We start from the raw sequence: 14,887 nt of genomic DNA, 5'->3' as shown, positions 1-14,887 counted from the left end.
ACCAAAACAACAAAAAACAAACAGAAACAAAAAACAAAACCCGATGCAAAACCTAAGAACCGAGGCATAACACCAAGTTAAAAGAGGACTGAATGTTAGCACAATACCCACTAAATGAATTGCTGAAAACTTAGTACTAATAATTGTTAGAAGGCATGCTGGGTCAGAGAGGACTCTAGAGAATTGCACTTGCAGCTAAGCCTGACAACTGGAGTTCATGGCCAAGAAACCTCATGGATAAAGAAGAGAACTGATTCCTATAAGCTGTCCTTTGACTTTCACACCCACAGGGATGACTCACAAAGACATGTACACAGACAAATTAATTTAAAATGTTTGTTTTCAATTGTTACTTCTTTGTGTTTATGTGTGTGCCAACAGAGATCAGAAAAGAGCATCTTCCTTGAAGATGGAATTAGAAGTAGTTGTGAGCGGCCTAACTTGGGCACCGAAAGCTGAACTTAGACCTGTGGAAAGGTAGGAGATGCTTGTAACCACTGAGACTTCTTTCCAATGCTTTAATAATTTGTTTAAATGCTAATCTAAATTCAGCATGATGGCATTAGCACTTGGGAGCTGAGGACAGAACAGGCTTACAGAGAAATCTTGTCTCAAAACAAAATCCTCCAACTTTTAAAATTAAATTGGGCAGTTCCAGTGTTCCTTAGAAAGTAAGTTAAAATGAAAACTAAGTACTATAATACATCCACAACCAACACAAGTCTGGATGCAGTAGAACAGAACCAACTGTCTACCACAGTTGATCACGTTTCATATCACTAGTATAGCCTTTTCTAGGAAAGTGGATTTGGTTACATATGACTTGTACCCTACACAAAAGTTTGCCTTAACCAAAATCTAGCCAGAACGTGTTATGCCTCTGGGTACCATTTAATTGCAAACAGCCACTCTCTACACCTCAACCACGAATTGTAGACATATTACAGATTTTGGCTCAATATTGGCACTTTCGCATTTTATACCAGCCAATGCTTTATTGTGTGGCAAGGGGAGAATATCTTAATGGCTCTTAACACACTTAGATACTTTTCCCTGCGTTTGACTGCAAAATTTCAAGTGGCACAGACTTCCACACATGGACACGGACGCCAGTATTCTTTTAGCCCATAGGTACAGCATACTCCTATAATGCCAGCACTTGAGAAATGGAGACCAGATAAGGAGTTCAAGGTCATTCTAGACTATATTAGACAAACATCACCATCTTACTGACTTGTTTTAATGCTTAAGTGTTTGAGTTGTCTTTCCTTTAAGGTTTCCACGAAGAAAGCATTAATGCCGGGCAGTGGAAGCACTCGTTTCGTTTCTTCTTTTAAAGACCCTGACCGACCCTTCTACCATAAACATGCAAGAGATAAGCCATGCTCAGAGGACAGTCTGCACAGCTACTGCAGAGGATGGAAGCTCCCCAATTCATGAGGCTCAGAACCATTTCTAACTCCAGTTCCAGGAGACTTAATATCTTCTGCTGGCCTCCAAAAGCAACACATTCATGTATACAAACACAAACACAAATATACAAATAATGAAAACAAAAACCAAAAAAATTTAATTAAAAAACCCATGGATAATTTGGAACATAAATTTTGAATGAAAGTGATTGAAAGCTACCATTCAAAAATTGCCTAATATACTTTTTTCATTACATCCTTGATATTTACATAATTGAGATTACTTTAAGTATTTTTTTTTACTTTCCACTGGAATATAATAAATCATAGAAAATAGTCTATTATCATCATACTGAGTATAGTGAAGAAACTAAGATAACCTTCAACTACTTATTTTTATACATGTCACAAATTATGGAGAAAAGTCACAAAATAAACATAGTAATAAAAACAGCAGGAGCAGTCCACTAAGATGGCTCAGCTAGTAATAAAGGCAGGCAACTCCTAACAAGTTTGATAATGAGCTGATCCCCTACCATCATGATGGAGAGAGAGACAACTCAGAGTCACACAAGTTGTCCAGTCATGGCACACACAAATAACATGTGGAGAAAAAACTAAGGTGTAGAAATAAAGCTCAGTTGTTAGTGGACGATTTTTAAAACACGGGATGTGTGGGTTCCCCCCCTCCCCGTCCCCAAAAACCCTAGTTTTGAGGGGGAGTGCTAGATAGCTCTGCAGCAGAGAATACACACTGCTCTTGCACAATTCCAGTTTAGGCTTCCTACTTATATGTAAGTGCATAGCACAGGCATTTAATCCCAGCTCTTAGGAGGCAGAGGTAGATGGATTTCTGTGAGTCCAAGGCCAGCCAGGACAGAGAGATCTTCTCTCAAAAAAAAACAAAATAAATTAATAAATTGCCCAGAAGTTAAAAGCAATGGCTGTTCTTACAGAAAAACCAATTTAATTTATGGCACCAACATGGTGGCTCAAAATCATCTGTAATTAAAGTTCCAGAGGATCCAATACCCTCTTCTGGCACTGCACACTCACGGTACAGACATGCATAGGGGTAAAATGCCTATACACACAAAAGAAAAATAAGTGGGACAGCAGGTAGGCAGATCTCTTCCAATTTGAGAGTGGTCTGGTCTACACAGGATGCTCCAGATCAGCCAGGGCTACATAGTAAAACCTTACCTTTTACATAAATAATTAAATAATAAAAAAATAAGAGCTCAGGGGAGTGGGAGTGACAGCGCAGAGGATGAAAGCACTTCTTGCTCTTGCAGAAGACCCAGTTCTATTCAAAGAACTTACATGCATACACGGTTCACACAGACATGTGCAGGTCAACACTCACATGTAAAAAATAAATAAAAATCAGCTGAGCAGACTAGCAACAGGCTCAGTGGTTACGAGCACTTGCTGCTCTTGCAACAGAACTGAGTTCAGTTCCCAGCATCAAAATTGTCAGTTCACAACTGCCTGTAAGTCTAGCTAGAGGGGATTTTACACATTCTACTGGTCTTTACAAGCACACACACATGTGCACTCATTTACACAAACAAAAATAGGGTTTTTTGGTAAATCAAGTGAATGGTATATTCACATTAAACCCAAACTATGTTATCACTGTATGATGTCTTGACTTTATCAATAAACTTCAGAGTTTGTTGAGAAGGAATACCTATAGAAGAGGATAAACAGAGAAAGTAGCCAATCATTTATTCTTAAAATCTCGAGTTGCCAGAAAAATAGATGGCTCGGTAGGTTAAAAAAAAAAACTTGCTCCAAAAGCCTCACCACCTGAATTCAAATCCTAGAATAGAGATAAAAGTAATGGAAACAACTCCACAAAGTTCTCTAGCCCACACACCAAATGTACACTCAATAAAATAAATAAAAAGCCTCTGGCCAGGCAATGGTGGCCTTTAATCTACTAGCACTCAGGCAGATGTCTTGTGTTCTAGACCAGGTTGGTCTACAAAGGAGTCTTAGAACAGCTATTCTGCTCTCAGGTCCTCTCCCTGCAATTTACTCTGGATACTCCGAGCCATCACAACAGTCTACACCAACCATTTTCTTACTCCTACGGTTTTTATTGAGAAAACCCAATAATGGCAAATAAATTCCTTACCATGTTTGTCTTATCCATTTCTGTCTCAATGAAAACATCCAAACATACAACATACATTCTAGCCACATCATTTGTATTTATGTGAAATCCCTTCCCCATGTCTAACAAAAACTAAGTACTTTCAGCCCTAATCACTTTTGTTAACGTGCACCTTTTGCTATATGAATTTTCCAGCAATATCCAAGACCTATGTCTGAAATCTGAAATATCTTTATCAGCTATCTTTTGGGGGGAGGCAGTGTTCAATCAGGCCTATAGATTTGTGTAGGGCTGGCTGTTCTGGAACTCAGTCTGTAGACTAGACTGGCCTCCAACTCACAGAAATCCACCTGCTTCTGCCTCCCCAAAGGCATGTGTCACCACTGACTGGCCCCTATCAGATACCTTTAAAGACTCCTAGTGCACTGTTTGTAAGGAAACTGTGTCTGTGTATACCACCTTAGCAGAAACTACCCTGGTTCATCTTCTTTATATTATTCTAAATGTCTAAGGAACAGACATCAAATGAAAACTACCTTTCTCAATTCAGAAGAAACTTCCAAATGTCCAAGGTTTGAGTCACTTCCCTAGTATATCCATTAGTATATCTATCTGTTCATACAACACATACATACACTCCCCCCACCTACCCACACACAAACTTCTCATACTATAATCCCTTAGTAAATTAAATTGCCCACCCATTTTCCCCAACTTGAAACTTGAAAATAATCATAGATTTCTCCATCTGGCTACTTATACTGGAATCAATACCCAGTTATAATATCTCAGCCACCTAACTTTCAAACCTTACCACTTTTTTCTATCTTCTGTGAGAAAGACCACCTTTACTAAAACCAGACTCTTAAAATTCTCTTCCCTTACTGCCTCTTCCCAAGTCTTACCTCATTTTAATATCTTAAGTATAATTTTACATCCATTTAAACGGCTAAAATGTGCAGTTTAAACTTCTGTAAGCATTGTTAGCCACATGTTTAACCCCTCCATCATCATCTCTAACTTCTTACTATCCAGGCAAGTGGGATTTATAGGTTAATGGAATGACCACTTTCTAGCCTCATGCACTCCCCTATTTCAGCCAAGGCACATCATATGTGTTATGAGATTCCACAACAAGACACAAAACCCTCACAGACACGGACCAGTGTGAAGTATGGTTACAGAAGCTAGGCTTCATATTCACCCATCTGTTCCTATCTATACTTCCCAAAGAAATGCTGGTCATACCAGACTTCTGCAGTGTCAGTCTTTTACCTGTATCTGCAAATTCTGGGAAGGGAAAACAAAAACATGTCTGTTTGAACATGGAGTGTTTCATAAACCAAGAAAGCATAAATGCCCAGCAAACAAGTATATAAAAAACATTAGACCAAAAGACTACTGCCATCGTTAAAACTCTTTGTTCTAATACTCTTTAAATTGTGGTTCACAAGCTAACAATAGGCCATGAAATTCCTCAAGGGGATTGCAATCAGTGCTTTGAAAAACCAAAACTAAATACCTGAAAATAGTGGCACATCACTGTAATCCCAGCACTCAAGGACACTAAGGCAGAAGGGAGGGAATATCATTCACTCATCAGTAGAGATGGAAGATGACTTCTGTGAATAAAGTGCTTGCTACTCCAGCATAAAGACCTGAGTGAGCCCCCAGTGCCCATGTAAACGCCAGGTAGTGACACCTATTTCCAACCCTGGGCAAGTAGATAGAGAAGGATCCCTGAGCCTTGCTGCCCAGCCTATATAGCCTAAACAATGCACTTCATATTCAGTGGGACCCCATCTCAAAAAATTAGGTGAAGTGTGATTACAGAAGATAGCCAACAACAACAACAAAAAAAATCACCCACTGGTCCACACACATACACCAACATACAAACACACACATACACATACAATAAGTTTTACACTGTGACCAAGGTTTCTGGCTCTACATTTAAATGTAGTTCTTAATCCTTGAGGTAAGTGTTGATGGCTCAGACCTGTGACCCTGACCCATAGGAAGCAGGTAGGGTTGTCATAGTTTGAAGTTAGCCTGAGTTATAGCATAAGATTCTGTCATTCACATATGTATATAATCTTGATGCGATAAAACTAAACTAAAAAGCACTACATTTTTCTTCCTCTTTAGGAAAGTATCTTTTGGCTGGATGGTGGTGGACTACTAAGGAAGCAGAAGTAAGCAGATCTCTTAAGTTCTTAGGCCAGCCTGGTCTATAGAGTGCGTTCTACGGCAGCAAGGCAAGGGCTACACAAAGAGAAATCCTGTCTCAAAAAAATAAAAAGAAGTATCTTTTGGACAGGCACAGTGATTCTACCTCAGGATACCAGGACAAGCAGAAGCATCTCAAAAGATTTCAAGCCAGGCGGTGGTGGCCTTTAATCCCAGCACTTGGGAGGCAGAGGTAGGTGGATTTCTGAGTTCGAGGCCAGCCTGGTCTACAAAGTAAGTTCCAGGACAGCCAGGACTTTACAGAGAAACCCTGTCTCAGGGGAAAAAAAAAAAAAAAGATTTCAAAGGAGTCTGAGCTACTCTGCTATTACAGTGAGTTCCAGGACAGAATGAGACTTTGTCTCAAAACAACAAAAACAGTAATTGAAGAGATGGCTTAGCAGTCAATACTTGTTACTGCTAGGGTTCAATTCCAGGCACCCACATGGTACCTCTTAACTGTCTATAACTCTAGTTCCAAAGGATCAAATACAGAGAAACCCTGTCTTGAAAAATACAAAAACAAAAACCAAGAACAATTTGAATCTGTTTCTCATACTGCTAATAAATACCAACTAGTTTTTAATTATTTAGATACAAAACACTGTGTGGTAGCAAGTACATACATTGCTTTGGTTGATTTTCTTAGAACAAACCCTCACTTCTAATCCAGTCTAGCCTAAAAAACTTGCAGTTTCATGCTCCCAACTCGCAAATGCTGGGATTATAGGTATACCATGCTTAAGAGTGCTCTCATTCTTAGGTTTGCCTCTCTGCTCCCTTATTCTTCTTATAGTACTGGCAGATTTAATCTTTAGGGGGTGATAATAAAAATCTGCTACAAGACTTACGTGATCACCTCCTCTCTGCACTTCTTTCCTTTGTCTTTATCCATTTTATCTGTATGTCCATTAAAATAAAAGTCTACCACTAATGTCCTGTGGTGGAGTTGGCAGTAACTTCTTCACATTTCATGTGTGTACACATTGCACAATATCAAGTGCTGTCCTGGGCTTTAGATTTCTTTTGTCTCATTGTCATTTATGTAGTAATATCACTTTGTAGCCAAGGCTAGACTCTAACTAGAAATAATTAATCTCACCCTCCTGGAGTTTTAGGACTGCAGTTTTCCTAAGCACTGTACAGAGCATTCCCACTTATTCATTACCACAGTCCTATTAACAGTGGGCACACTGGGTAAGGAAGATGAACTCTAAGTTGGTTCAGTTAATAAAGGCAGGGGATTCTCAGTTGTACAAGTCTGACTCCAAAGCCCATTCTCTGTCACCACTCAGCTTTATTGTTCAGTAGGGGTTTGTTTTGTTTTGTTTTTTGAGATTGGCTCTCACTACATATCCTTGGGTGACCTAGAACCTGCTATGTAGACAGACCATGCTAGCTTTAAAATTATCTTCTCAATAAAACTTCGGTTGTTCTTTGAAGTATCTAAAAGACTGTGTTATCTAAGAACAAATTTTATATGTGGAGCTGGAGAAATGGCACAATGGTTAAGAGCACTTACTGCTCTTACAGACAGTCTGGGTACGGTTCCAAGCACACATATGACAGACAGCTCCAGTCTCGGGGATCCACACCCTCTTCTGATCTGAGAGCACCAGGTACACTCATGGTATACACATACAAGCAAAATACTAATATGCAAAATAAATCTAAAAATAAAAAAGTGAAAAAAAAACAAACAAACCAAATTGCTAAGAGGCTTAACTAATAAGTATTCTCTTAGCTCTCCATTATGTCTGTATGTACATGCTCATCACAGCATGCATATGGTGGTCAGTACAAATTTGTAGATTGGCTCTCCTTTTTACTTTTTATTTAGGTTCTACAGGTTGAACTCGAATATACAGGAATGCACAAGTAAGTATTTTTACCCACTCAGCCATCTTAACAGCCCCATTTTATACTCTTTTCAAGAAATGAGCAACAAAAAAATATTAATTAAAATTTCAGAAAGAAACTACTAGCCATCATGTGAAAAAATAGTTATTTGCCAAAAAAAATCATTATTGTATTTTGATTTCTTCATTTTTGTTTTGAGGTAGGAGGGCCTTGCTACATTATAGCTAAGGCTGAGCTCAAACACTCAATCCTCTTGCCATCGCCTCTTAACTGCTGGAATTATAGGTGTACAAAAATGACCATGTCCAACTCACTTTTGTGACATCCTTATACAGTGACCATGCTAATCTTCTATGTATTATTTCAATCTTAGTCTATGTGTGGCCAAAACAAGCACAAAATTAAATGTTTGGTTTATCTTAATCTTTGGTATAAATTGTTTCACTAAAATTTCTCACACTTACAATAGCTTCAAGCAGGTATAGTGCAGCGTGCCTGTAGTCCTAGCTACTAAGGAGGCTTAACTGGAAGGTTGGTTGAACCTTAGAGTTTTCAGACCACCTAGCAACACAATAAGATCCCATCTTTAAAGTTAAAAAAAAAAAAAAAGAAACTGAATGAAGACCACAAAATGAAAACTACTTCCTATTTCTCATTAATTGTTGGATATTATAAACTGGAAAAAATAACATCTGAGGTTTTTTTTTAATTTACCACAATATATTAATTACTTTATACTCCCATTTATGAGGCAATATTTAGCATGTCTACGAACACCACTCTGCATTCATCTTGAAAGTATTTCAAAGTATTTTCTTCAAGAAGGGGTAGAAACTAAATGCCAAAGGGCATTAGCCCTCTTCTCTTTCTCAATCGATCATCAATTCACTCATCACTAGCACCTGATGGGGAAAAGAACCCGTACTTAACTGTCACTGTCAACCAGACAATCTACTTGAGGGCCTATCACTTAATTTATAAGGCTTTGAGAAATTTAAGGTGTGGGGCAAAGTGTTCCGCTGTATTTCACCAGTCAGCACAGCACCACCTCCCTAAACCATGAGGTTGGCTGTTCAACCTATCAGATTTTAAAGCAACTCTATTGTACACATTTTGCAACTAAAATAAAAACAAAACAAAAAAATTAAAGCATAATGCCAAGATCTGAGCAAAAACAAACACAACACAACTCCACAGACGGATTCTGAGTAGGACAGTAAGTCATTTCCTTTATACAGTGTTATCTTGAGAAAAATAAAACATATTTTAAAAAAAATGTGTGGCTTGCTCCTGTAATCTCTCACTGGGGAGGCAGGGGCAAAAAAGCTGTAGCAAAACAATCTTTACCAGTTCTCTAGTATACACTAGTATACACTCTTTACCAGTTCTCTAGTATACACTCTTTACCAGTTCTCTAGTATATACTAGTATACACTAACCTAGTAGTAAAATTCATAGTAGACTTCATACACTGTTTCCTTAGTGTCTTTGAAACTGGGGTAGAGAGATTGGTTTGGGACATAAATCCAAGCCAATTCAGTTATCCACACAGTAGGGCTACAGAAGGAAATGTATACCCTACTGAATTGTGTGCTAAGTCCTAAAACTGTTACCCATCTTTACACAGCCTCTTAAGAGTTCTTTAAGTGATTTCCAAGCAGTGACAAAATGTTCACTGAGCAAGGAAGGAAAAAGATCACACTCATCACTGCCATCATTTAAGATCAGCAGATATAATTAATTCAACAAGTATTCAAAAACTTACCTATTAACTTCTGTGAACAATTTTATATATATATATATAAAAAGTTTACAAATAGCTTTTATGGTCTTCTAGGGGAGAAAGAATAGAAGAAAGTTAAGTTTCAGCAGGACAATCAGAGGCAGAAACAATCTTTGAGCATGGTCTTCATGGTGAGTTCTAGGCTGCTAGAGCTACATGAGACTCAAAAAAAGAAAAGAAATACTGAAATGCAAACACTGAAGTACAAAAACAAAGACAGACAGACAGAGAGGAAAGAAGGAAGGGAAGGGAAGGCAGGCTTTATTGTTTCCCATTTCAACAGAAAATGTGAACCTAAATCAAGTCACTGGACTTAACCTGGAAAATTCATAATGTACCTGGGGTCCTCTTAATTCTGCATTGCCACCTAAATCCAAGTTGACAGGGTTTGGTGGCTCAACCTTTAATCCCAAGTACTTGGGAGGCAGAAGCAGACAGCTCTCTATGAGCACAAGGCCAGCTTGGTCTACATTTGAAGTTCCAAGACAGCCAAGCTGGTTGTTACATAGAAAAACTTTGTCTTGAAAACCCCAAAAAGAAAATAAGAAAAAAGGGGTGGGGGGCTCACAAGTTGGGTTAAATACTCATCTGTTTTGTGATACCTCAGAGCTTACCATCTCACAGACTTAGTTTCTTTTTTATAAAGAAAATACATTCAAATATTTGATAGGTATACATACACTACACATTTTATAAGCCTAATGTACTTTTTTAAAAGTTTGTAGAGTCCAGCTGGAGAGATGGTTCAGCAATAAATACACCGGCTGTTCTTCCAGAGGACATGGGTTCAATTCCCAGCACCCACATGGGAGTTTACCCCTGCCTGTAACAGCAGACAACAGTCACAGGAGATGCAGCACTGTCATTCATATATATGCATGTGTGTATTATATGTATATATATAACACACACACAGAGGCAAAACACCAATGTGCATTTAAAATTTTTTTTTAGAATTTTGGCCAGCTTTAGATAAAATCAGGCACAACAACCAACTTTCAGGTTTATAAAACACCCAATGAACATCTTAAAAATCAAAATGCAAGTCTTTAATCAATGATCTTTAATCCCAACACTGCAGGCAGAGGCAGATAGATTTTATTATGAGTCCACATGAGTTCCAGGACAACCAAGGTTACAACCCTGGGGGGAGAAGGGAAAAGATCAAAATAAAGACACCAAGGTTTTTGTTTTTGTTTTTGTTTTGTTTTGTGAGACAGGGTTTCTCTGTGTAGCCCTGGCTGTCCTGGAACTCACTCTGTAGACCAGGCTGACCTGGAACTCAGAAATCCACCTGCCTCTGCCTCCTAAGTGCTGGGATTAAAGGCGTGCACCACCACTGCCCGGCTTGACACTGTAAGTTTTAAATGTAAAATGCTTCCTTACAAGTTGCCTAAAAATGTATTAATATCACGTTTCTGGATCCAAAGAACTACCAAAATGTAATGGCACCCTCATGATAAATTTCGCCCAGCCCTGACAAAAAAAAACTAGGAAGGTATAATTTAAATTATACACCTGTTGGTCTTGGTGGCACACACCTTTAATCCCACCATGGGGAAGGGAGGCAGAGGCAATCATTTCTCTCTAGATTGTAGGCCAGTCAGGGTTATGTAGTGATACCCTGTATCAAATTAAAAAAAAAAAAAAGAAAAGAAAAGAAAGGAAAAGAAACAAGCAGGTCCTTGTGACACAGGCCTTTAACCCCAGCAAACAGGAGGCAGAAGCAGGCGGCTCTGTGAGCTTAAGGCCAGTCTTATCAACATGGAGAGTTCTAGGATAGTCAGAGCTACAAAAATCCTGTCTCAAAACAAAATAAAACCGACCTAACAGTATATAAATTTTAAAAGAGGAAAAATTTAACCGTCACTACAATGTTAAGAGAAGAAAAGTTACTAATATTACTATAACCCTTACTACTAAGAATAAACCAATCTCAGTATTGAAATTTTTTTCACATTTAAGACTCTAGAAATTGGTGGTCAGTGGTGGCACCTGCCTTTAAACCCAGCACTTGGGAGGTAGAGGCTGGTGATGTGAATTCCAGGACATCTAGGCCTACACAAAGAAAACCCCAGCCCCACCACTACCACCCAAAGACTCCAGTAATGATATTCAAAGACACCCAAAGCAAGTTTTGCCTTTTTTTAACCATGAAAGTTAGCAAAAAGTTATACAATTTAGTAAATTACATAGATCAGATAAATGCAGTAGTCCACCTGAACAGAAATGCATGAACAGACTTTATGACTAAGTCACTCAAAATCAGAACATCCAAAAACTTTTTAAAAGTTTTCCATAATATTTCTTGTTACTGGCTATGTCAAATATGGTAACTTGTGAACATGTTACAGAAGTACACTTATTATGGGGACAGAGGAGGAAACAAAAAATCCAAAGCAAATGTGTCTATAAAATATCTATGCTTATGAATTTCAAAGACATAATTTTTAAAAAATTCTCTAAGACTATGGAAACTTTACAGCTGAATGCTCACATATAACTAAAGTTAGAGCCTTAGGACACTGCAAGACTCATCTTTCCCAACTGTTGCAGGTGAGCAAAACTCATGGTTTGAAATACAGCTGCTAAAAAAGCAGAGTAAAGCACTAGTTCTATCTTATTTTCACGCCTTAATAGAAATATTACTCAGAAACATGGCCCACACGTTCTCTACAACTTGCAGGGTACATTTAACTCCACTATACACTCTCATTGGCAGATGGAGGGATGTGGAGCCTCTTCTCTGAGTTAAAGGGATGCTTGCAGTAAGGAGGAACATCTAGTGGACTGTCAGATGACTAGCCATTCTTCTTCTTCTTTTTCTTCTTCTTCTTCATTATCTTGGCCTCTCAAACAAGTCAGACAGCAAGAGAGGACCAGGTCGGTGATCATCAGAATAACACTAAACTAACAGTAAGCAGGAAAAAGAACAGACAAGGGAGAGCCTCCCTTCAGGTCTCCTAACAAAGGGGCTGACTGGAGAAAAGAATTCCTTGATCTTGTAAACTGGAATTGCAAAGGTCCAAAAAGCAAAACAAAACAAACATACAAGCACAAAACCTCAGGTTCATTTTTAAACTTGTACAATCACTTTAGTTGGAAGTTCATGACTGGGAGTCTTTCAACTTATTATCTCCATTTCTAAGGACCTAATTCCAGAAAGGGTTCATCTTTTTTCTTTCCCTTCTATGTAAGAGTGTGACAAACTGCAAAGGAAACGCCTCAGGTCTACACCTCAACACGCAGTTTGAGACATTTTGGTTTCATGGCAAATGGATATAAAATAAACTGCGGTCCATCCTGACTCTTGAGGCAAGGATGGGGAGAGGGGACCTAAGAACAGTATTTTGTTGAACTTTAGTTACACTTAAAACCTTGGATCGCAGACACCACGATTTGTCTTCCGCCCCCATTCCTCAACAGAAAATCTGCCTCACAAGAGCAAAAATCATTAAAGGTGGGAAAGCAGAGGAAAAAAGAATTCATTGTAACAGGGGAGAAAGAGCTGAAATCCCTCATTCACCAGTAACAAAAATAGTAAAAGTGCATAAAAGCCGTCACACACAATTGTACCGGCATTTCCCAAATTAAATTGCATGGAGCCAACAATAAAGGTCCCTGCAGCTCCCACTTCTAACCTCTTAATTCCAGAACACACAACGATCTGACATGACATAGTGTTGCAATGAATGTATCAGAAGGCAAAGAAAATGGTTGGGCTACTGGACGTCTTCGACTAGTCCATTCAAAACCTTTAAAATTAAACACCGGCCGGGGAAATGGGAAGAGATACACAGAAACACCCTGAAATGAAGGTGCAACGAGCAGAAAAGACGAAGGGAACTATGGAAGGCCGGGAGTCCCGAGACTAACCTGTGCCATCGCTGGCGGACGCCGAGAGGGCCGGAGATGAGAGTTTAGGCCGCTTGGCTGAAGGCGGCCCGGGTTCCACCACATTCTCGGCCATTTTTAATTCTTTCGGAGATACAGCGGAGGAAAAAAACGAGAATCCTGAGGAAATCTCTTCTCCGAAACGGGGTCCCCGCCCCGCTCCAAAGGGTGGGCTCCGGAGCTCCGCCGCCACCCAAGAGGGGTGGGGGGAAGTTCCTTTTTCTCTTCGCCTGGTTGCGGTGGCCGGAGAGGGATGCGGACTCAACAGAAATGGTAGGGGCAAGTGCGAGGGGCCGGGCCTAAACCAGGCCGGGAGGAGGGTACAGCAACACTGATCCCACGAGCACGTCCGCTGCAGCGAATTCTCGGGAACTCACAGCTCTACAGACGCAGTCCCCAGCCCGCCACGGCGAGCCCCTGCCCAGCCGAGGTCTCTCGGAGCTCCGCCGCCGCCATCAGCTTCTTCCTCCTCGGCGCTGTCCTCCTCCTTCTCATCGCCACAAGGAGGCGGGGGCGAAAAAGGGGGAGAGGAGGAGGCGACCAGAGACACTCACCTCCTCCCGGTGCCCCCTCCCGGGCCTGCGCCCCCACCCTGAGAGCCGCCCTCCTCCTCCTGCTCCTGCCGCTGCGCTCCGCGCCGCCGCTGCCGCACCGGCCCCTAATGGCCACACTGAGCTCAGCCGAGCCGAGAGCCAGACTGGCGCCGGGGCCGCCTCACATCGCGCAGCGGACAAGCGGAGGCGCAGCAGCGACGACGCCGAGCGTGGAGCTCGCCGGCCCCGAGGGCCAGGGGGGCCGGGCCGGGCCGTCCGCCCGCCCGCCCGCAAGCCCGCGCTGACGCCGAGCCCACCGACGCGGCCTCTCCGCGCGCCGCGCTTCTCCGCCTCCACTCGCAAGCCCGGGGAGGAGAAATCAGTCCGGCCGCCTCCCTGGCCCTCACCCCCCGGCAGCCAGGTGCCTGCCGGGGGCTCGGCTCGGGGGCCGCCTCGGACGGCGGGCAGAGGCGCCGCGGGGCGCGGGCTTATGTAATGGTTCCCCCCCTTAGGCGTCGACGCCGGCCCGGGCTGCGGTGGGGGTGTGTGCGGGCAAGGAGGGGACTGAGGGTCGCCTCAGCCTTTGCGCCCCGGGGCCCCCAACCACTGTCTCGGTCGCCGCCGCTGCTCTCCAGCCAGGTACCCTCCTCACTCCCTGCTCGCGCAGTTCGCACTCAGCCGGGCGTCCCGCTTGCCCCACTCTCTCTCTCCCGGTCCCTCTCCGCTCTCTCCTCCTCCCCCCCACCCCCCCACAGGCTAGCACACAAACAAGATGGCGGCTGTTGTTTCTTGCCTCTGCCGAATCCTCCTTACAGGATAGCGGTAGCAGCGGCGGCGGCCGGAAATGAGCCAAGATGGGGGGGGGGGGGGGAACAGGGAGGGGGGGCGAGGGCGGGGCCGCTGCCTTGCAGCTCACACAATGGGGGAAGCGGCGCCGGGGGCGGTGCCGGCTCCAATCACGGGATCCGCCCAAGGGCCCCAACGCGGTAGGCGCTTCCGCAAACTCCCCCGGCGTCACTCGGTGGCTCCCTTTAAAGGGGAGGTCTCGAAA

General features: G+C 42.0%; 1 protein-coding gene and 1 non-coding gene across 2 annotated transcripts in view; both read right to left on the bottom strand.

The window, feature by feature from the left end:
* Ep300 (E1A binding protein p300) overlaps positions 1 to 14,111 on the bottom strand; it is a 70,013-nt gene extending 55,902 nt beyond the window's left edge. The window contains 1 exon segment of the mRNA XM_021183146.2: positions 13,286 to 14,111. Within this exon segment, the coding sequence (XP_021038805.1) occupies positions 13,286 to 13,379 (94 nt within the window). The 5' untranslated portion in view covers positions 13,380 to 14,111.
* LOC115029539 lies at positions 7,917 to 8,025 on the bottom strand. The gene has a single exon (XR_003835098.1). It is a non-coding gene; the product is annotated as a U6 spliceosomal RNA (small nuclear RNA).
* Positions 14,112 to 14,887: the final 776 nt, after the last annotated feature.

This window comes from Mus caroli, chromosome 15 (genome assembly GCF_900094665.2).
Source record: "Mus caroli chromosome 15, CAROLI_EIJ_v1.1, whole genome shotgun sequence".
Classification (NCBI taxonomy): Eukaryota; Metazoa; Chordata; class Mammalia; order Rodentia; family Muridae; genus Mus; species Mus caroli.
This window is presented reverse-complemented; position numbering and strand designations above follow the sequence as displayed.